General features: G+C 43.9%; 1 protein-coding gene across 1 annotated transcript in view; it reads left to right on the forward strand.

The window, feature by feature from the left end:
- plxna2 (plexin A2) overlaps nt 1–23,651 on the forward strand; it is a 189,303-nt gene that overhangs the window by 14,141 nt on the left and 151,511 nt on the right. Inside the window, exons 2-3 of the mRNA XM_086105377.1 lie at nt 13,074–14,412; nt 18,775–18,957. Coding sequence (XP_085961503.1) covers nt 13,222–14,412; nt 18,775–18,957 — 1,374 coding nt within the window. The 5' untranslated portion in view covers nt 13,074–13,221. The remainder of the gene's footprint in view (nt 1–13,073; nt 14,413–18,774; nt 18,958–23,651) is intronic.

Below are 23,651 nucleotides of genomic sequence, written 5' to 3' on the forward strand. Positions count from 1 at the left end.
TGGCCTGCTTGTGCTTGTTGGCCATGTTTGCTCCTAATATGGCTAAGTGCCCACTTTCCTCACCACATGCTGCTAATGCGACTCATCCGAGGCTAGATTGGACTAACTAAGTAGCCACAGACTTGATTTTGCAGCACTTTATCACCCCTGATGAAATTAGAGGAATGCGTACTTGGCTGCGTTGAGAAGAAGAATAGACAAGCCCGGGCACAAGCCTCGGGTATTGTAATAGTGGGCACGTCGGCTTGGAACAAAATATGTTTCCTGCTTCCTGTTATTTGATTCCATAACAAACAGTACATTCTATTAACACCAATGTCCTCTATTATTGTCGCCTCGGTGAGGAATACGAAGAACTCGGCCCCATTCGTAGGTGTTTTTGTAGTATCGCTGCTGTGAAGCCACAAGTGACCATGCCTTTCTTAAAACTGCCTGGCTTTCTTCAGACCATACTCAGAGATGGCAGTATGGACCATCTATTCTCCAAACACAACTTGAGGTAACAAATGTGTTGATTGACACCACGTTTGCTCATCAGCTCGTCGCCAAGCTCTGCAGAGGCCTGATATGGATCCTGTTCATTTGAATCGGGTGTGTTGCAACAGGGAGAAACGGAAAACATGCAGGACGGCGGCCCTCGAGGACCGGAGTTTGACACCTGTGACATAGGACATGTCACGCTAGACAGCAAGATGAAAAAAATGCCGGAATTTCGTCATCGTGAAGTGTCCCAAATGCCTCACGACCAACTATTGAGTGTATCACATGAAGCTACGACGCATCAAGACAATTCAAAATCGACAACGAGACACTACGTTTGTCTACGACACGTCTGTTGGCTCACAATCGGGTTCCATTCATGTAGTCTGACGTCAGCATAAGACTGGTATGGTATTCGCGGAGCTACTGCTTGAGCTTTGACCCAAAAGCAGGCACACAGCTGAGTTTTGAGTCACGCAAGTCTGTGTGCGGTGATTGACGTGTGTTAGTCGGACTATTCAGCGTAAGACAGTGGGTCTCTGTGAAATTTGTCATTAAAAAAAAATCTGTTGTGTGCTGCCCTTGAAGAAAACAAAAGGCCACAAAAAAAACCCAGACAAGTCTTATTTTAAGAAGTTTGGCTTTGCAGCAGCAGGCTGAGGCTTTTTCTACAGCTTCCGATGATCTGAACTGGAAGCTAATGAGCTTGATTGTTGACATCCCCGATGGTTAAAAAAGGTGTTTCACGAGCAACCAGTCAAGAGTGTATCCCACCTCTTGACATTTCGATGTGTATGGTATCGCTAAAATAACCTGAAACGCAAACCATCTCGTTTTTATGGTTGCCATCCTTCCTGTTTCCCTTCCATGCAAGCTGCTCGGAATTGGCAATCGGAGGAGAGTGGGGGGTATTGACATTACATGCACCCCGTCGTGCTGTTAATTGAATTGATGGCTAATTGACTTTAGCATGGATCATGCCGAGGCCTGCCAGGAGAGCATTTCACGGTTTCACTTCATGGTTACATCACAGTGGGTAACATCCAGCCCCTCATCTGGGGGGGCCTTTTTGGTAGGCTTAGCGGAAGAATTGGTTTCCCTGCTGTGTTTCCAGTGGTCGAGCTGCGCATGATCAGAAATTGAACCAAACAGTAGTGGGAGAAAATGAAGGGATTATTTTGACTGACAGATCCCTCTCGCATGATCCCCCTGCCATCATCTTCTCCCGAAAGCCACCACCAGGAACAGTTACATAACCGATTCTGGCTCTGTTAAGTGGGGTACACAAATACCACTCAGGCCAAATTCTGATCGAAGTCAGCAAAGGCCAGATTCTCAAATGGCTCTGAAAGATTATCCTGTGTTGTGGTTTGCCTTCAGAGTGAGTTTTTTTTCCAACCTGATCTGCTCAAAAAACGGTTAGGGCCAGCGATCGTAAATTTTATTCCTGTTTAATTTTTATAATCACAAATCCTTGTGTGTGTTTCGGCTGAGCTACGGACTCTGTGAAGCGATCTCATGGGGGCGCTGTTGAATAGAGGAGCCACTGTTTGAGTTGAGAGTTTGTATGACGTGTTGAGGGTTTTTAAGATGACCCACACGTTATTTTTTTACCATCCATTAGCCTGGCTTTTTCAAGTTCTTCGATATACTTTCTTCTTCTTTGTAGACTGGATATGCTGATGTCCTGTGCTGCCTCTCAGAGGCCACTCTTGGTACTACGATAGGAATATGGTTTGTGGAAGGAGACTGGTGATGTCAGAGGAGATATATTTCAAATGTGTGTGGTGTGTCGTGCTGGTCATCTTGAGTACACCACACAATATAAGCGCAGTCAGAACGCGTGGAAACTTCACACTCATCAAGTAAGGAGTCGCTCACATTTTAAAAATACGTTCAAATGTTAAAAATCAGTATGTGTACATCTTGACAGAAATCATATTTTTGTACTGTGCTGTGTATGCTGGCATGAATAGACCAAAATAGTACGGTTTCGTCTCTTGATGTCCCTGCCAACATGACCCTCACCCCTTGGCAACATGCCCCCCTCTACTGGCCGGAGGATGCATGCTGGGGCTGTGTAAATTTGCCGCGGTTAACAGCCAATATGACCCTTCGGCTTTTGGGAGTTGTTGCTGCTGCTCAAAGAGCTTGTTAGCCAGTGAGAGTAATGACTGCATGGCTTCCTTCCTTCCCTCCTTTCCTCCTTCCTTGCTTCCTTCCTGCCTTTCCCCCCGGGCACTGTATTGTTTCTCCCTTCGCTCTCACTTTCACGGGATATCATTCACTGTTTCTAACCTCTACTGATCTTGACTCCTTTCCAGGTTGTGGTTTATGGCTCCCCTTTTCGTCTTTTGCTACCATCTTTCCTGCTGCCTCGTAAGCAACCAATAGTGTCCTTTTTACAAGCCACACTAAAAAGAAGGAATTGTTTTTCAGTTGCACATGATTAAAACGTCTTAAAGTAATACATATTTGTTTATTTTTTTGGAAAACACAGAAGAATTCCCTCGGTTTCCCACATTTTAATCACGTGCTACAGATGTACATGTTAGAATCAAATAAATCCAAAAGATATCTATTGTAGAATATTCTGGTCATGCAGAGCAAAGGTCAGAGTCGAATGTTTACAGCTGCAGACAGATAACGCCTCGGTCGGGGAGCGTGCGTCGATTAAGAAAGCAAATACATCTGACCTCAAAATACACAAACGAGTTTGAATGCGCACGCACTAACCCACCGGTGTTGGTCGTGCTTTGCGTCCTTTGGCTTGTTCCTTGTGCCCGAATCGCGACAGGGACAATGGTCACTAAAGATACGAAAAGTAAGGTGTTTTGTTTTTTTCCACTAATCTTAGCATCAGTAGCATGCCCCACCTACTCAACCTGGCTGTTATATACTTATAGAATGAATAATTTCAGACAGTTTTGGACAACGCATGGTCAGGACGTTGTGCTTCTTTTTCATTTGAACTATCAGACAAAAGCATTTCCTGTAATCCTCAAAGTGAATTTGTGAGGATTGTAAAACCTGTGAAACACCCTTTGCCTGTCATGTTTGATTCGCAATTGATTCTATTTGCTGTAGAGAGTCCGTGCACAACTTCACATTATTGCCTTAGCAGCCTCGCCGCGCCTCAGCAGGAATCCTGTTTTACAAACGCTCTTGCTCATGTGGATTATTAATAACGTATAGTGACACCACACATCTCCTCAAGGCTAAAATATACACACTCCGCAGCACCTAATTTATGACTTTTATTACAAAGTGCCTTTATACAAACGGCTCTTCTAAAGTAAGACATTTATTAAACCGCACTGGCCATTACTTTTATAAGACAACGCATTTTCTCATTTGTATATGAGAAATAGATTTGCATATGAGATACATTTGTGTCTCACAAAGTTCCAGAGTGGTTCTGGTGGAACCAAAAGTGGATCACTGGGCCGAAGAGGATAGGATTAGATTCTGAGGTGGAGCAGAGGTAGCTTCAGTTTTCCCTCCATTTTGATACGTTCCAAAGTTTGTCCACTTTTGGGGTGCTTTCAGGAGAACCGTGCTGTCATTTTGCAAAAACTGGTTGAGAAACAATGTTTTAGTCTATTAGTTGTAGCAATGCTATCGTGCTTCATGGATGTCCAGCTAACCTTCATTCATTCATTCATTCGATCCTTTTTTTTAGTACTTATACTCTCTTTGCTGACTTTGGGCAAAAGGCGAGAACGAGTCGCCCCAAAATCAGAGGCCATGTGTATTTTTGTTGGCTCACTTCCATTATTTCACTTATCTACAGAAACAATTTCAGTTAGGGCTTGGATCACCTGATTTTTGTGCTCATTCATATGCTAACAACATTTTTTTAATGGAACAGAATGGCAGTGTGAAAGTACGCGCTCGATTCTCTTGTTGGGAAAGTGATGCCTTTGTGGAAACAAATACCCTCACTGGAGTTGAGTCAGACTGAATACACAACTTGACTTTGAACGCAACCTTCTTTCAGTATCGACTCCTGAGCGCCATTCGATGCCCCCCAGCTTGTTGATGTTAGGGCACCGATCGAAACTACGTTTGTGTTAGTGTGACGCTCACGTGAGAGCGTTTGATCCGTTCACCTCCAGTGACATGCCACTGTTGTCCGCCCCCCCCCCCCCCCCCCGCCAAGGATTCCCTCTTCTCTGGCTGAGGTTATTTATTTATTTATTATTACAATTCAGATTTATGGAAAAGGACGACAAAAGGGAACTCGTCAGCTTTTTTTTTTTCTGCTATGATGACAGACAGACTTGGATCAGGGGATCACACCTCTGCAGATTCAGCCTCCTGCGTAATAGGAAGAGGATATGATTTGTGTCAGTAAGGAAAATACGCTGTGTGGGGCGGGAGGTGGGGGTTGACGCAACCCTGCCTCACTTCCTGGTTTGTGTGCACACATGTCAGAAATCATGAGAGTAATTTGTTTTGGATGGGGGTGATGCTGGAAGTCGAACAAAAGTCATGAGAGTGGCATCATAAGCCCCCATTGGTGTGTGTCATCTTTCACACATAAAGCATTGCTTGTTTGCTTGAAGCGTAGCGTTGGGAGGCCGATGGGTTGGGGTCTTGCAATGCGATACACTCACATGCCCTTGATAATCTGCGCTGCCGAGACTCAATTACCCCCTCCGTTCACCGTGACATGCTCCTTGTTTCTCAAAACATGGGTGTGTTTTAATGATATGTCAGAGGACGGTGAGGGTCACTAATGAAACACTGCATGCAAAGTGCACTTGACTGCGCACCTAATTGTGTGCAAGTGCACATTATTTGCCATAAATTACAAAATTGCTGCTGTTTTAATGCAAAGTCACTATACGGAGCAAAGTTCGAAACCCAGCGTTCGATTGACTGTCTCATAATGCCATAATAACCCCTTTATTATGATATCAGACGAGAAAATAGAAGGCAACAAACCCGGGGCCATGGCCAAACCATTCAGAAAAAAAAGAGAGAAAAAAACCTTTTGTGTGTTTGGTCACAGTTGATTCTACTCGTGGGTTTGGGGAGGATGCTGTTAAATGTCAAATTTTAATGACTTAACCCACAAAAACACCGTATTTTTTGCACTATAATGGGCTTCGTAGTATAAGGTGCGCCTTCAATGAATGGCCTCATTTAAAACAGTTTTCATATATAGGGCGCACTGCACTAAAAGGCGCATTGAATAGAAGCTACAATAGTGGCTGTGGTTGCATTATGCATCCACTAGATGGAGCTACGCGAAAGAGAATACAATACAATACACTACAGAGTTATTTATATCGAGCTTTCACAGCCGCTGCAGCTGTAACAAAGCGCTTTACAGAACATTTAAAATACATGCCCGAGTCACAGTGCAGAGGTGCAGAGTTCGAGTCCAGCTCTGGCCTTCCTGTGAGTAGTTTGCATGTTCTCCCCGTGCCTGCGTGGGTTTTCTTCGGGTACTCCCTAAGTTTCCTCCCACGTTCTAAAAACATGCATGGCAGGTTATTGAAGCACTCAAAATTGTACCAAGGTGTGATTGTGAGCGTGAATGGTCTCAGCATGCCTGTGACCCTTATGAGGATTAGATTAGAAAATAGATGGATGGATGGGTGATAACCTGGTGTGATCGGGGGGAAAATGAGGAGATTCGGAATCAGTGCAAAAAACAAAACAAAACAAAAAAAATCTTGAAATGTTTACGTGCATCTCTGATTAAAAAAATATGGACTGAAAATGTTTCCACCAGTGTAATGAATGGTGCATGTCCTGTGGGTTACATTGTGTTCGTCTGCTACCATGCATTTCTAGATTTGAATATGACGCATCCTTCCTTGTTGAACTGAGATCCTCTTCTGGCAGTTCACATCAGGAGTTGTCTTAAGGATCTTGGCTCAGGAAAAGGTCCCTTTAATATGCGAGGGAACCACTCAAACCCACGCAACTTTGCTTTGAAACGAAATCAGAGTTGGATTCATTTTTGAGCTCTGCCTCAATGTCATCATCACAGCCTTTGCTCCTCAGTGGAAACACATTTCTGGTTCCAAAATGTCGACTTGTTCAAATGTGTGGTTTGCAGTAATGCATAAATGGCGACATTTCATTGTGACCTCAACACAGGAAACCAGACCAGATGAAATGACGGCAATTACTGAAGCCACTTGTGGTTTCTGGGAGCGAGGGGGCGGGGGGGGGGGGGGGTTAAACCTCTCGTTTGGTGCAGCTCCCTCGTGGAGACTGCGAGGATGGCTGGACGGATTAGGGAAAAGTTACGCAAAGCAGCTTGGAAGCTGACGGATGGATCTGGCACTGGAGCAGAACTAGTCATTTCCTAGCAAGACAAAGAAATGTACAAATATAACTCAGCTTGACATGCCAGCAAGTCCCCTCGTTATTGCAGCTCGTGAGAGAGTAAGAGCTAATGTAGCAGAATCTTCAAGAATCCTGTTGGGGGGGGGGGTGGTCTCATTTGGAGAAATTGAGCTTTTAAAATGATACTCCATGTCCATAGACAATGTTCCAACATTCAAAAGAAACAAAGCTATTTTGTCGGGATGTCCAAATAATCAAATTATTGGAACAGTATCTACTTGTCGTGAGTGACAAACCGGTTTATTGCTGTTGTTTTGATCGCTAACGCATCGAGTTTACTTAGGCGTAAAGATTTCATGCCTCACTGTCATCATTAAGGGAATAACGCACTAATCCGAGGCATGAAATTACAATCTGCCTTTTCCTTTTCCTGTCTGACAACAGACACCCTGTGAAGGGATTTCCGTGTTGATGTTTCTTTATCTCCCGCGAGACAATTGCTGTATGAATTGAGGAGCTCAAGACAAATTTTGGCTGCGTCACTAAGAAGCTTAGGCCGTACAGAAAAAAAGGCAATAAGTAGACGAGCTGCGTTCCATGGGTGACGCCAGTTTACACCACGAGGTTTTCACTTCTGACATTTTTCACTTGCTTATAGTTTCACATGACCGCTTCTTTTTGGTCTCCCGATGCTCTTTATCGTCACATCGCCGGAAAACATTGCGGCCGCCTCTGACTTGCTTGAGTGCCGTTCGGGGAGAAAATCAACATCATTTTCAGCCAGCGCTTTATTTAATGAGAGCTCATTGACACGGCTGCTTGTTCATCATGAAGGGGGGAAGTTTGTGGAGCCCGGTGGCATGTCGGAACCTTTGTCTGCTGCCACAGCGCATTTCAGAAGCCTGAAACTGTTTGTGATCAAAATGATGTCATGATTGAAGCATCCAAATTTGCTCACTGATATAGTGTGAAAGAAAATGCAGTATTATTGGAAAACAACACGTCATGCAATATACAGGTATATATTTTTTATTGATTGATTTATTGTTCGTCTGTGTGGTTCGCATGTCTGCCTGACAGTTCTGAGGTTTGTGGTTTGAATCTGAGCTCTGGCCTTCTAGTTTGCTGCCAGTGTGTTCTTTTTGTGCTTACGTTGGGTGTTCTGCGTGGTCCGTCTTCCTCCGACATTCAAAAACAAGCATGTGAGATTATTTTGAAGACTACATTGACCATTTACAGGACTCGAAACTAACAGGAGCATTGTAGGCCCCTCACTTCAAAATGTCTGGGCGCAAACACTTCAAAGTAAATATCTCGTTTTCACCGTAGTACTGAGAAATACTTGGACAATAAATGCAGAAACTACTTTGTTTGAATTCACCTTTGCGTGTGCATATTTTGACGGAAAAAGTTATGGAGTGGACCCTCGTTATTCGCGGGGGATCCGTACGGCCCACACATATCAGCGCATAATTGAGGCTCATTGAAATTAATTTGGGGAACACAAAAACGTTTACAAATATATTAATACAAATCTTTTAAAAAACAAACATTCACTGTGTTTTCCATGAAAAATGGGGGTGAAATTGGGGGCGGGGGGCAAAAAAAAAAATTAACCATGAAAAAATATTGGAAAGCAAAAACAAACAAAAATAACCCCCAGCAAATATGTGACTCCGTGAGTGCCAAAACCGCAAGTATGCTTGTGCCACTGTACGGCTAAATCGAATGCTTAGACTTGCCGGCAGTTGCGTTATTCTCAGCAAATCTCGTGGGTATCAACAGCAGAATTTGTCTTTCTTGGAATTTGTCTCCGTTAAATACCACCGCCTGCTGATCTCATGCAGCTACTCATTCCGGACATCGAATTTCCTGCCTTTGTTTTTTTCATCAGACTCATAATCACGGGGGGGGGGGGACATAACCCCAAGACTGTCTGCTCGTCTTCAAATGATTGCAAAATGTAGGAAAGTAATTCAGCACAGTGATAAAGTTTTTAGAGGCTGTGATTGTTTGTACATTCTGCTATAACCAGAGCTTAACTTCTTTTTACACTTACTACACAGCAAAGAATGACATATAAGCACTCGATGGTGCTAAATGCTTCACTGTTAAACTGTGTTCAAAATAGGTTTGTAGCTATGACAGCGAAATACAGTCCTTGACAATTTGGAGTACGTCAAAGTAGAATTTTCATTAAAAGGTGGCAAGCAACATTGAAAAAAAAAATCTATAGTGATACCCAATCACTGTTGATATACCCTAAATATTGCACTAAATCATCATTTAGTGCTATTGTGCTGTCATACATATCATTAAACTGCAAGTTGGATACTGAGGCCTGAGTCGTCCCATCAATTTGCAGGGACACAATTGGTCTCCGATGTTCTGCATATTGGAAGTTTATTCACTCATGTGTCGATGAACACAGGTCCTAAGGCCTGCTGCTCAAGCTGTTTTGAACGCGTAGGAGTTCTATTCCATTTATCCCAGAAGCCGTTTATTTGCATCCTCATGAAAGAGCAAGAGCAACTTACAAAAAAGAAAAAATGGCAAGGACGAGGCCCGGCCCGCCCACGTCTTACTCTTGCCTGTACTCTACTATGCTCTTTGTTTGAGTTTGTACACACGGTGTGCAATGTAGATCCCTTTGGAGCCAGAATCAGTCAGCTGCTGAGCCAGCTTTTCCACACGAATCTCGCGGCCGTTTACCCCCTGGGAGTTTTTACGCGACTCTCCCAACACCCTTTAATGGTTCGTGTATGACATTGACTCTCATCCGTCTTTGCTTACTCCCTTTACATGCTACACACACTGACTTGAATGGACGGTGTGAATATGTGCCCCCGCCAAGTTGATCCATTCATATGGTTTGAACTAAATCTTTGTTTTGGTTGATAGCCCGACTGCGTCTTTGTCACACTCGAGGCCGACCTCGCCGAGTTCAGCAATTGAGTATTGGATTTGAAAAGAATGAAAACACGGCGCTCTAAGCGTTTGCACTCTCTGCTTCAAAGTGCCGCTCTTTCTTTATGGTGAGTCAGTTTTACAGAGGCAGAAATTACCATATAAATGCAACAAGAATGATTCATGAGACATATTCATGTCCTGACCTGGAATGAAAAAGGTGATGAGGTGACTGCAATTATGGCTAAGATACCGTTCAGAAAATAATTGCCGTGGGCACCAAAATACAACATGTTGCGACAATCAGTCCAAATATTTGCATTTTTCCCTCTCTTGCGAATCAAAGCAGCAAAGGCCCTGTTCTTAGATGTCTCTGACAAGATTATTTTCGGCAATTATCCTGTGGTGTAGGTAATGTAAATCAAAATTTCCTTCCTGACTTCCTCAGAAAACGATCCGGCTGAAAGTCATGAAAGAAAAAAAAAACTGTTCAATTGTTAAATTTGGCTGAGCTACGGATATTATAACTGTGGTATAAAGAAATAAGAACAAACTTTTTTTTTTAAAAACAGGTTATTACAAACTATAACCAATTAGAAAGCGACCTGAAGTTTGCACGGCAGCCAGGCACAAGTAGGAAGAGCAACTGATTGTGCCACAGTTTGTATAACGTCTTTCAAAGGCCATTCACCACAGTGTAAGATCAGTTAAGCTAATAGCCTAGAATAGTAAGAGGACGAGCAGTAGGCACACACAGTGATAGTTTCCTTGTCTTGTATGGGGTCTCTCACATGTCAAAACTGGTTAACACGCAAAACCTTGTTAAATGTGTAAGCCTGCTTCGCTCTTTAGGAAGAGATATACTGAATAAATAGCAAACCACCCACTGTGAACTACTACATCTGAGTCTGCAAACCACATTCAGGCATTTTGTTTGTATAATGAAGCCTCAGTTCCTCAGCCGAAGCAATGTTTTTCCATTAACATGGATTGAAATATAATTCATCTGTTCCAGATTCCACAACATGTGTCGGGGCTTCCGAATCGCACTTTCACTTTATCTGAGCCATACTGTGGGCTGATCTCGAACGAAAAAATGCTACGTTGCTAACTGAACCATCATTTATGAACCAAAGCTATATATGCCATTAGAGTTTTTTCTAAGTTGTTTTAGTTCTAGTGTGACGAAAACATAGACGCCTGCTCGGGATTATGTGCGGATGAGAACAATGCGCACGGTAGAATTTTGAGAAAATTTTAAGTGTGCCTTATGGTCTGAAAAATACTGTGTGTATATATGTAAAATGGAAGCAATGTAAAGGTGAATTGCGCCATTGTTACCTTGATGAGGTTCAGAGGAAATCCCAAATCTTGGAATTAAACTGGGCTTGAATGAATCCACCTCATCATGGCTAAAGTGCTTCTTAATTCTCTGATTATTCCAAACACAGCCATCACCTTTGATTTGTGGCAGCCTCGCTGGTGGAAATGCAAATTCAGAGCTTGGTGAAATGACGCAGGTTCAGCCCAACCAAACCCCCGTTTCGCCCCCTCGCACCTCCTTCAGCTCCTCTGTAATTACCCCTGTTGGATCGCTACGCCTAATCGTTCTTGATTTCGGGATTTGCCGCCATTGTCCCTCCACTTGTTCACCCCTCGCACTGCTGCTTATGATTGAGTGCGCTGATAAATGCTTTGTGATGTGGCTGTAACCATGCCGCTTGCGTCTGAAATGCAAACATTTAGGGATGAGCCAGGCCCTGTCTGGGATTTAGTCCTAAACAATCGCCAGCATGAGGGAACCAGTAAATCTCTACAAATCAGCATGCCGCACATGTATTGTTTAATTTTACAGTACACCGGCATCAAATATTGATACTGCTGTTGCTGGATGTACGGTTACCTAGTTTGACAAAACATACCGGTAATTCTCCTTTCCATTCCATCGATGATCTCTCATATTCCCTATATGATGCAATATCTATAGATATATGTATTTTTATAAGGTTTATAATAACGCTTGCAGTGCATTATTAGTGTGCCGCTACCAACATGATACGTTTATTTGTTAACTCACTTGGTGGTGGTATAACTTTCTGCATTACGGTATTTCATGCATATATTTTACCTTTACCTGCTTCTCATCAACTGAGACAAAAAATAAATAATGTTGTTATTCAGTTCATTTTTAAGGTCATTTTTTTTTTCCTGCTGAATAGTTTAGGCAGCTTTTACTTGTCGTGTATTATACGGTGTGCTAAACTCTCCTGTTTCTTCTTTTTTTAAATTTGTATGTCATAATTTGTATTATATTTTTTCTCTGTATAGTTACATTTGTTGTATTTAATATTTAATCAATTTTATATTTGCAATAAGTAAAAAAAAAAAAAACTCTATTATTCCACTGTAATGACTAGCCCTTTTTTCCACAGTGTCATGTTTGACATTCTATAAATACATGAGTTGAGTTGAGTTCATAGTTGAAACTGTATTATTTTGAACTTCAATTTATTTTAAAACAAAGACTAAAAATCCGGGAGATGCCATTTTTATTTTGCACTTTTATTCATTTATTACAATTGAATCCTAAATACCAAGTTAATTTGTGTTTTATTTCGGACTTAAATTCTCTATTGCAGTCTTTTTTCTGCCCTTTGTCAGAAATGAATAAAAGGCCTTTTTTTATTGTTATATTTCATTGGTTTAATAGAAATGTTATGGATCAAAAGTACACAGCGTATCAGCGACTTAGCATCAATACCAGTGAGAGTTGAGTACTCTGACGGATAATGGGGTCGAAAACTTCCCTAATCTTGTCAGTTGATCTCTTTGTGGATTGAGCAGTATGTTTCTAGACCTTTCCTACATGTAAAATGCCTTTCGACGTCTTTTGGGATTCGGAGCTATATCAATAAATTCAAATCAAAATAATTGACATTGAAGCGCACAACTATCTTCATGGTATCATTGGCCTCGTTGTGTATATTAGTATATCGGATACCAATGATAAAGGGAAAGGATGGTGATTTCCTTTCTTGAGAAATGAGTTTTTCTTGGAATAACTGGAATGTGATGAGTCACAGTGACATGAATGAGGCTTGTGAGTAATGTGTGTTCTTGTCATCGTGTCATATTGGCAGGTGGGTATGGGGACTGCTGGGTAAGTCAGTCCAGGCTAATTTCTCTTGCCGAAACTTGCCTCGAGTTTCATGCGGTGTCCAAGCAGCTCCTTTTGAATGCGCACTGTAACCATTTCCTCCCTTTGTGTTTTTAATCCTCTCGGCCCAACTCTTGTTGCGCGATTCTTTAATCGAGAATGAACCTTGATCCTCTCAAAATGTGACTCATGAACACTCTTTTCCTCTGTTTTTCTCCAGAAAGATGTGAAGAGGCTGGTGACTCTTGGACGGACAAGTTAACCTTCAACAGTCAAAACAAGGTCTCCAACAGTCTTCCGTTGTTCATCCATCCACTTTCCACCCTTTTCCTACAAACCCCCCCACCCCCAAAAAATAACTGGTAAACATGAAGGCTTTGCACAGGACTTCATCGCCTGAGGCCAGAATGGGATTATTAGCTCCTTTGCTAGCCTTCTGGCTACTAGCGTGCCTTGCTCAGTGCAGCGGGCAGACATTCACTAGCTTCCACCCGGAGCGGCGGGACTGGTTCTTCAACCACCTGACTGTTCACCGAACCACAGGGTCCGTGTACATTGGCGCTGTGAACCGTGTGTACAAGCTCTCGGGCAACCTGACCCTGCTGGTGTCCCATGACACGGGCCCAGAGGACGACAACAAGGCCTGTTACCCGCCCTTGATAGTGCAGCCCTGCTCGGAGCCTCTGGTCTCAACCAACAACGTCAACAAGCTTCTCCTCATCGACTACTCGCAGAACCGTCTGCTGGCGTGCGGCAGCCTCTACCAGGGCGTCTGCAAACTCCTCCGACTGGATGACCTTTTTATCTTAGTAGAGCCCTCTCACAAGAAAGAGCACTACCTCTCCAGTGTCAATCAGACTGGGACCATGTATGGGGTCATCGTGCCCTCACAAGGCCAGGATGGCACGCTGTTTATCGGGACCGCGGTTGATGGAAAGCAGGACTACTTCCCGACCATATCGAGCCGCAAGCTTCCACGCGACCCAGAATCGTCCGCGATGCTTGACTACGAATTGCATACCGACTTTGTTTCCTCGTTAATCAAGATACCGTCAGACACGCTAGCTCTGGTGTCCCACTTTGACATCTACTACGTTTATGGGTTCGCGAGCGGCAGCTTTGTGTACTTTTTGACCGTTCAGCCGGAGACGCCAGAAAACGGCATGTCGTCAAGCGGCTCCGCCAGCGACCTCTTCTACACTTCTCGCATCGTTCGCCTCTGCAGGGACGACCGCAAGTTTCACTCATACGTCTCCCTCCCCATCGGCTGCGTGAAAAACGGTGTGGAGTACCGGCTCTTGCAGGCCGCCTACCTCGGCAAGCCGGGAAGCGTGCTGGCGGCGTCGCTTCACATCGCCGCTCAAGACGATGTGCTCTTCGCTGTCTTCTCCAAAGGCCAGAAGCAATTTCACCGTCCGCCCGATGACTCTGCGCTCTGCGCCTTCACTATCCGTGACATCAACACACGCATCAAAGAGCGCCTGCAGTCCTGCTACCAAGGCGAGGGACACCTGGAGCTCAACTGGCTACTTGGAAAGGATGTGCAGTGCACCAAAGCGGTGAGTTACCCGTACACTTCTTCGACACTCGGTGTGCAGTTTAAGCAGTCCTTTGAAGATACTGTAATATAGATGTTCACTTCATTAAAAAAAAAAGCAAATTGTCATAAAATGGACTTAAAATTACACAGTGACAATTTTCTCCTTTTGTTTAAAATCATCAATTGCCTTCCTGGCTCAGGAAGCAGCAGTGAGTGCTTCCGACGCCGTTCCTTGTGAAAAGCCCAATTATCTTTTTGGAGGCCACTGATTTGCCATCACTTGAGTCTCTTGATTTTTCCCTCATTCCCCAGGAGGCTTCAGTCCTACATTGTCTTTAATTGCTAATAAATATTTAAGAATATCATCACGAGTTGTGTGTGCTGCTCTCGTACAGGCTTGTGATCCGTGCTGGAGGTGCACATGTGTCGTAAGGGTGTCGTGATTGATCAAGTCCACTAATCGGTCTTACTTTGTTGCTAATCCATCCCTGTGGGCAATTTGTTGCCCACTTTTATGAAAATCAATGACTTGTTGGTTCTCATAAATGGGCACTGTTGGCTTTTCTTGTCTCTGATGTGCGAGAAGAGGTTAGAGGAAGGGCGACGTGGGGGGACTGAAGAAACCGCAGTGCCAGTAGTGACAAATTAGCGCGTATTTTTCCCACCAGTCTCCAGCACAATCTCAAATCATCGCAGCATGTGCTGAAGGGCGCCAGGCGTCACCTGCCATGCTGCGCCGCCCACTACATTCTGCCAGCTGTATCGTCGCAGGGCTCTGATGTCACATGACACATCCCAAGAAGCACAATATTCGCGCAAAGAAAATAATACCGTCCTTAAAACCCTGTTCTTACCCATAAATCCCTCCCATATTATGGATTATGCAGATGGGTGTCAATGGATGAGGAAGTCTGGAAGCTTATACAAATGACGTTTAACAAGAGGATGTGAGCCTCGCGAACAATGTCGACATGCTGTTAAATCCCCGAGTTGAACGGAGCTGCGCCACTGAAGTCTGCCATGGAGATGATGTGATATGACGTCATTCATATCAATTGATAAATGTGCCTTATTTAGTTGTAAATGTACTAATATATATTTATACTGGATGAATTTATGCTAAGTGTGCATATATACACATTTATATATGTGTAGCATTATATACTGCATATACGGTAATACCTCGGTTTTCGAACATAATCCGTTCCAGAAGGTTGTTCGAAAACCGATTTGTTCAAAAACTGAAACCACACTCTTAAAAAAAAAAAAAACTTTATTGAACACGTCTGTTCACAATGTAACGCCACACGAGGAAGCATCACTTCCTCGTCTACCTGAGGAAGCGTGACTTTCTCGTGTAAGGAAGGTGAGAGGAGTCAAGTGACGCATTCAAGTGCGCTCAGTTTGTTCGAGAACCGAAATTCGGTCATCATCCGAGGCATAAAAAACTCGAAATTTTTGGTCGAAAACCGATTCGATCGAGAACAGAGACGTTCGAAAACCGAGGTTTGACTGTACATAAATTACAGATTTGTTCGTTTTTTTCTCACAGTCACGAAAAATAAATATGTAATTGAATCTAGCACATGGAACAGCCACGCTATAAATGATTCTGCTCTACTGCTCTATCAATGATTCTGCATCGTTGATAAATTCTAATTTATTAAGCTTTTACAGGTTAGGTGACATAATATCTGTAATGCAAATATAAAGTATTCCTTTGTATTCAAAGTAGTTTCCTCATTTTAAGTTTCCACATTATCTTGTGTTGATGAAATACTCACGTTTAACAGTGCGTGCAAAAGATACGAGTCATATTATCAAATCTGTCCTGAAGTGGAGATGTGAGGTTGTATTTAAACAGTGATAATTGGGTCATTCGTTTTTGTTCGAAATGAAGTGTAACAGTACATGGGAGGATACCCATGTTCACAATCGACACCCATGAACATTGGGCAAAAAACATTGGCATGTAAAATATGCCAGTCAAGAATACCAGGCATCAAAGTAAATCTATAAATGCGTTTTTTTTTTCTTTTCAAACTTTGCTTGGTTTCCCCTAATTTCCGCACGCAGTCAAAACATCTTTCCTCAGCTTCATTGCTAACAATCGTCAGGCAGCCAGTTCCTAGTTCCTTAATTATCCCCCCAGCTCTCATTTCTTTCCTGCAGAGCCTTCAGCCCGCGCGGCTGAAGGCTGGGAAATGGAGCTGAGGCTGAGCTGAGGGATTCACACACAGCAGCCAATCAAAGATTTATCACCCCGCCGTCCAGCTTTGTGCCATCTGGAGAGTCACAATATCTCCATATAGTCTGGTCCTACAGAGAAGAGACTGCTCTGTGGAAGTCTTATCACGACAGCTTGACGCCGATCAACTATCGTACACGACGGCTACCAATTAAACCAAGTCAGAGCAAAGGGATGCTCAGATTGATAACGACGCAGGGAGAGACATTTCCGAGCGCCCATATCCTGTCACATCTCGCACAAACTTAATTCCAATTCCATTCCGAATGAAAAACTTTTTTTTTTAAATGAGATTACTTGAACATGAAGGAGGATGGGGGACAAACACCATGGTCTCTGCTTGGATTAAATGTTACACCACTCTTTGATGAAGAGTTCTGTGCTATTTTTAGCCTCAGAGCCCCACTAAAGATAATGGCTGGAGTTTTTTTTTTTTTTTTGCTATGTTGCCAGAGAAAGATTTGTGATAAAGCAGGAGAGGGGGGAGGCGAAACCACATGGGGTCCATCGGGATTTGCCTCCACACTGCCAAGTGTGCAAAAGCATGCATCATCCAAACAATCCCGATGTAATCGCAACCAAATGGTCTGGAGCCCTGAAAAAAAACACCATACGTTGCTGCGTGCGTTTTAGCTTGTTGCTATTGGTTACGTGTGGTTTTTTCCCCCCAAACAGCTGCAAGATTTCCCATCACATTCATTTGCTGTGAACATGATGTAAATGAACTTTAAATATTTAAACTTAGAGCTTTGTGTTTTATAATCAAGAACGCTGATGTGGAACGTCCCCGTAGCAATATTGGCTAATGTGACAAATGGAGGGCGTGGCCATAAACACTTAGGCAATTTTCCCCCTGTAGCTATTCAGCTTTTACTCCAAAAATCCCCTCATTTCCCTTCACAAACCTTTGTGACGGAGCCACATATGGAGGGATGAAGAAGAGACAGAACACACATTCAAGGCTTTGCAGAGAGAGTTTAGCAATGACAAAACACAATGTGTCTCACCATCTGAAAGCAAAAGCTAGACGGCTGAACTGAACTGTGCTCATATGACCTCCTCCGTAGTTATTAGTTTGAAAGCGAAAACTAGAATAGCACTCAGTGACTACAGCATGGCCCCATGCAAGAGTGGGAGAAAAATAATAATACAGCCACTTCCTGGTCCTTGGATGATGCCAAGAAGGCATTCAGAAAGGAAGGACAATTAGCGATTTAAACCAAGAAATGTCATTTGTGTCAAAATTTATTTGGTACTTTTATTTCACCCGAACCTACCTCAAGGTTGTATGGATACCTATATTTGTGACTTGGCAAGGGTCTATCCGACCTCTCACCAAATTCTGGGGGGAATGGTTGTCACTCACGGGCACACGATCGGGGGTGGAAGGTGGGAAACAAGTTGGCTCTGTTTGCTCCCACAATGGTGCAAACTCCCTTTTCTAACTCTGCACGCCTATGAGAATACCAAAAGAAAGTGAACACACACATGTGCACAGTCAGACCGAGTTTTGCGCTAGACTTGCACTGCACATGAAAATAGGGCCTTAGTGTGTGTTCACATGCATATATTATTATCTTATCTTATCTTATTATGGCACATAATATTTCTTGATCCCTAAATATGAATCATTTCTGTCGCAAGCCACTCTCAACGGTTCAACCAAGTTCAGTAGAATACTTTCATCCTTGCATCGAATGTGAAGAAAAGTCAGCGTGGATCAGCTCATAGTTATCAAAAAAGCTGTTTTCCATCCGAGGTGCTTTTGTATGTTGACGTAAGAAGCTGCAGTGAGGTCAAGGTGATCTTCAGTCAGGCGGAGACCAAACACGTCTTCCAAGGGGCAGAGGAAGGCAAACTTTTGTCCATCCGTTTGTTGCTCGCAACTGCCTATGCCTCTTTCTCCAAAGCTCACCTTCATTACCCCTCAATTGTCTGACACTGTAACCGCAACTCTGCCTCCCCTGCCACCTTCATCCTCTCTCCTCACCGAGTTGTCGTCTTTTCTGTGCCTCGCCTGGTTCTCAGGCTGTCTCACTGAAGTATTTCTGTCTCACTTACCTGCGGTGTGTGACATGTCAAAGAGGAACCACATTTGATCTCATCTGTTTTCTGATTCTTCCCAATCTGTAGCCGGTACCCATCGACGACTCTTTCTGCGGTCTGGACATAAACCAGCCTCTCGGCGGCTCCCAGCTGGTGACCGGACACACCCTCTACACTGAGACCCGCGACCGCATGACCTCAGTCATCTCCTACGTCTACAATGGCTACTGCGTGGCCTTTGTGGGGACAAAGAGCGGGCGCCTGAAGAAGGTGAGTACTTCTTTACCTCTTTCACTGTGAGTGGGTGAAACAAGGACTACCGTGGAGAGTGGAGACTTGCAGTCTGCTGTTTCCAACCATACCGTGGCAAACTACCGGACATGATTGGTCAGTTGAAATGCGACTCTTGTAAAGTGCTCCGACTCTGCACAGATGGATCATGCTTACCTCCTTCCTTTTTAATGCTGGCTGTCAGTACACCAGCTAGGTGTAATGATGATGGCAGTTTCATTGTAGTTGTCATTTCTAGTTGCTAGTGAAGTGAGCTCCGGTGTCACCTCACCGCGTTGAATAAACCGCAATGGACGATTAATTTTAATAGGCACCTTTCCGCCTGAGGCCCATTGAAAGTTGGCCCTTCTCCTTTGCTCTCACCCCCTACGGTCTTGGATGAGGGATGTCAGTAAGTGTAAATGGCTGCAGGCCAGTCTATAATGAGGGACTTCTCACCCAGGCCACAGAAAACACAATTTTCCACAGGACCTGCTTACTTGAAGGGTGCAATGGTGTGGAGCAGGGGTCCCCAATCTTTTTTGCCCCACGGACCGGTTTAAGTCAGACAATATTTTCAGGGACCGGCATTTAAGGTGTGGCGGATTAATACAACAAAATATAAGATAAGATAAGATATCCTTTATTTGTCCCACACTGGGGAAATTTACAGCCTCCAGCAGCAAGAATGTAGGCAGAAAGAAGAAGAAAAAAAAACAAACAAACACCGTTCAATTAAGTGCAATATAAATACAAAATGGATAAATCGCAGTGCTATTTACAGTTGTTTTCCACATCATTTAATTATTATTAATATTGTTGTTGCTATTTTTTATTCAGCAGCCTGACAGCAGTTGGTAGGAACGAGCGTCGGTATCTCTCCTTCTTGCAGCGCGGGTGTAACAGTCTCTGGCTGAAGGAGCTACCTAGTGCTGTCAGGGCGGGCTGGAGAGGGTGGGAGGGACTGTCCATCATAGCCTTTAGCTTAGTTAGCATCCTTCTGTTGCCCACCTCCTCCAGAGTGTCAAGGGAGCAGCCCAGGACAGAACTGGCCTTCCTGACCAGTCGCTCCAGTCTCTTTCTGTCCCGGGCTGAGATGCTGCCTGACCAGCAGAGAATGCCATAATGGATGGCCGAGGCCACCACCGAGTTATAGAAAGTCTTAAGGAGCGACCCCTGAACCCCAAAAGACCTCAGTCTCCTGAGTAGGAAGAGTCGGCTCTGTCCTTTCCTAATCAGGGTGTCCGTGTTTGTAGACCAGTCCAGTTTGTTGTTCAGAATAACACCTAGGTACTTGTAGGAGGTCACCCTCACTATGTCCATACCCTGGATGTTCATCTGTGCTGGTGAGGACTGTTTCCTGCAGAAATCCACAACCAACTCCTTAGTTTTCCTAGGGTTGATCTGGAGGAGATTCTGCTGGCACCAGTCCACAAAGTCCTTCGTCATTCCCCTGTACTCCCGATCGTCCCCCTCTGTAATGAGGCCAACAATCGCAGAGTCATCGGAGAACTTCTGAAGGTGGCAGTTTGGAGTGGCGTGTCTGAAGTCCGAGGTGTAGAGGATGAACAGGAATGGAGCCAAAACAGTCCCCTGCGGCGCTCCAGTGCTGCAGAGAAGCCTGTCCGACTCACAGCTCTGCAACCTCACGTACTGCGGCCGATTTGTGAGGTAGTCTGTGATCCATGCTGTGAGATGGTGGTCCACTCCGGCGTTCTGCAGTTTGTCTCCCAGCAAGTTGGGCTGGATGGTGTTGAAGGCACTGGAGAAATCAAAGAACATGATTCTCACAGTGCTCCCAGCCTTCTCCAAGTGTGACAGCACTGAGTGGAGGAGGTAGATAATGGCGTCTTCCACGCCGATGCCAGGCTGATAGGCAAACTGCAGCGGGTCCAGTGCCGGGCTCACCAGCGGTCGAAGGTGGGTGAGGATGAGTCTCTCCAGCGTCTTCATCAGATGAGACGTCAGCGCCACCGGTCTGTAGCTGTTCAGCTCCTTAGGGTGGGGGGTCTTGGAAACTGGGACCAGGCACGAAGTTTTCCACAGCTGTGGAGCTCTGCCCAGCTTCAGGCTCAGGTTGAACATGTGCTGGACAATGTCACACATAAATATGGTATGAGCTGCATGAAAACTGTGGTGTTTTCGAAATATAATAATAAACACAAGGAGCGTCTAATCTGGTCACAACACTCTTATCGCTATGGTAATGTTTAATGCCTTCAAAATACGATACAACGCAAATTCAAAATGATTGAAAATGATGACTCACCACAGCCCTGAGCTTGATTTTCTGCAATCAGACAGTCCCATCTCAGGGTAATAGGAGCCAATGACACCTCAAGTGTGTGGTTTATGTCCAGTCTACTTCGTAATTTTGTTTTAGTCGCCGGTGCTGCAGAAACTCCCCACTTCACACAGGTAGGATGTCGGAAATAGCAACAGTGCTATTGTGGCGATCTCAGAGTATTCAGCCATAACTTGAATCCAGTTGTCTCGAACGTACTTTTAAGGCCGCCGTCATTTGCGATCTCCAAGCAGCTTTTTTACTCATTTTGCGGGCTTCAGCGTTTTGTTTTTGAGCGTCATCGGTCACGTGACCGAGAAGCGTGGCTTGATGTGAGTCAAGCGTGACACAGACGGATGTAACGGAGAATCCGGTAATTTTTCAAAATAAAACATCTTTCATATTCCGAAATAAATAAAATGGAAATAAGGCAAGTTCTTTCTGTGCGGACCGGCGGTTGGGGACCCCTCGTGTGGAGGAATAGTGTGTAATATAATGGTAGTATCCATTTTTTTAAAAATCTTTGCTGAAGTGTGTGGTTTAAGTTCTTGATAAACTAATGTCATTGCTGATGCTCATGTGTTACGGATTGTGTAAGTTGCTAGCTTGTCTTTGGGTGAGGCAACTTTTGTTTCCTTCCGAGCTGACATCTACTACAATGGACATGTTCATTGTTGGGATGGATGTATTACGTTCAAGTGTTGAACAGTTTGAATACTCAACTCATCGAGTCGACCTGGGCTAGGGCATGCAAATACTTCACTCACGCTGGCATCTCTAGCAAGCACAGAAGCCCTATCGTCCATTTATTGATCCAACTGACAGACTCTTATTTATTTGTGTGTGTGTGGGGGGTCATTTATTTTAATCAAGAAAATGTTTTATTCCCTGCTGTCACTAGCTTTCTATACATTTACCCCACCGGGCGAGTGGTTTGCTCCACCTTCCACGTAATGCTTGCTTTTTAATTACCAGCAGCAGTGTGTCCCAGCTGCCCCCCACCCCTCCTCCCTCCACCAACCCCACAACAGCTGCAATGGAAACAAACGATTTCCACTAAAGGTTTCTAGACACCTGTTTTCGGAAAAATCTTCCAAACCCGCTGCTCTGCACAAGTAGCCGCGGCACGAGTTATTTTTGGTCTCTGCTTATTCATAATTTAATCAATACATCGGGCTGTGGAGGGAAGAATATTCACTGGATGTATTCTGCTGTTTGTGCTGCTAAATGATTTACATCGCTTTGTTTCATACTTGCTTAAATGAGATGAGACACCAGAGTGGAGGGGTTTTTTTTTCTCCATTGTCTGACTTGCCCGAGTTCTCCTGAGGCTGACAGCTGCGATTTGCTGTCACCTGCTTGGGAATCCATGCAAAGTAGCTTTGCCTGCTGCTGTGTACTGAAGCTGGCTGCTCTCAGGGGCGTGACTGTAACCACAGTAACACCAACACCGGGAGGAATTAACCATGATGGGAGAAGGCCACCTACAATGGAAGTGTTTTTACACGCTCCAGTAGACAGAGCAGGAAATGATTGCTGAGCTTTTCCACCTCCAAATGGCTTCAGCACACAGGATGGATCATTCAATTTGCCCAACAATGGTTTATTTAAATATCTAGTCGGACATCTGAGGTCAAACACAAACTGTCATGGTAACCCAGGTTTGTTCAATTTCGAATATATCTTTTTTTCACAGTAGGAAAGATTTGCACTTTTTTCCCCCCATGAAAATTGTTCTTGTTTTCCAAATTATATGACCGTAATTTAAATGTTCTCATTCAAGTCCACCACAATTGTTGTTATTTTAATGATATTTGGCATTCACTTACTTCGGTGACGGCGCAACGCATCAGTTTTCAACCAGTTATGTGTCAGTTAAGGGAGAAAATGTGTGTCTTTTGCGGAAAGGACAGCGGTTGTTTTTCCATCCGGTGCCAAATGTAAATTGGAGCCTAACCCAACAGACTTTGGGACAAAGATCGCCAGTCAATCACAAGGTGTAATTAGAAAAAAAGTGATTTTCTGCAATATTTGTTTTGCAAAGACTGAGTGATGAGAGACCACGGACATGAAATGATGAAATTGCCATGACATTAGCATCCATTTAATTGGTAATTGCTATTATACCCTGTGATGTATACACCAGCGCATCATCCTCAAATCTTTGCCCTCTTGGGTATGACGGTTTGCAAAAAAACTCCACACACTGCAGAAACAATTTTGTTTGTAGACCACTGGTCAAATTGGGTGTGTTTTTTTTCAATACTTGGGCCAAAAATGTTCGTTCTTTCTTCAATTTTGATACGTTAATGATCCCCCCCCCTCATAATTTCAAAACAGTTAACAGTTTGGTGTGAGCTGACAATACAAGAACTTTTTTTTGTTCACTGTTTTAAAGAGGACTCGCATA

Source organism: Hippocampus guttulatus, chromosome 1 (assembly GCF_054856545.1).
Source record: "Hippocampus guttulatus isolate MCC_2025c chromosome 1, RoL_Hgut_1.0, whole genome shotgun sequence".
Lineage (NCBI taxonomy): Eukaryota > Metazoa > Chordata > Actinopteri > Syngnathiformes > Syngnathidae > Hippocampus > Hippocampus guttulatus.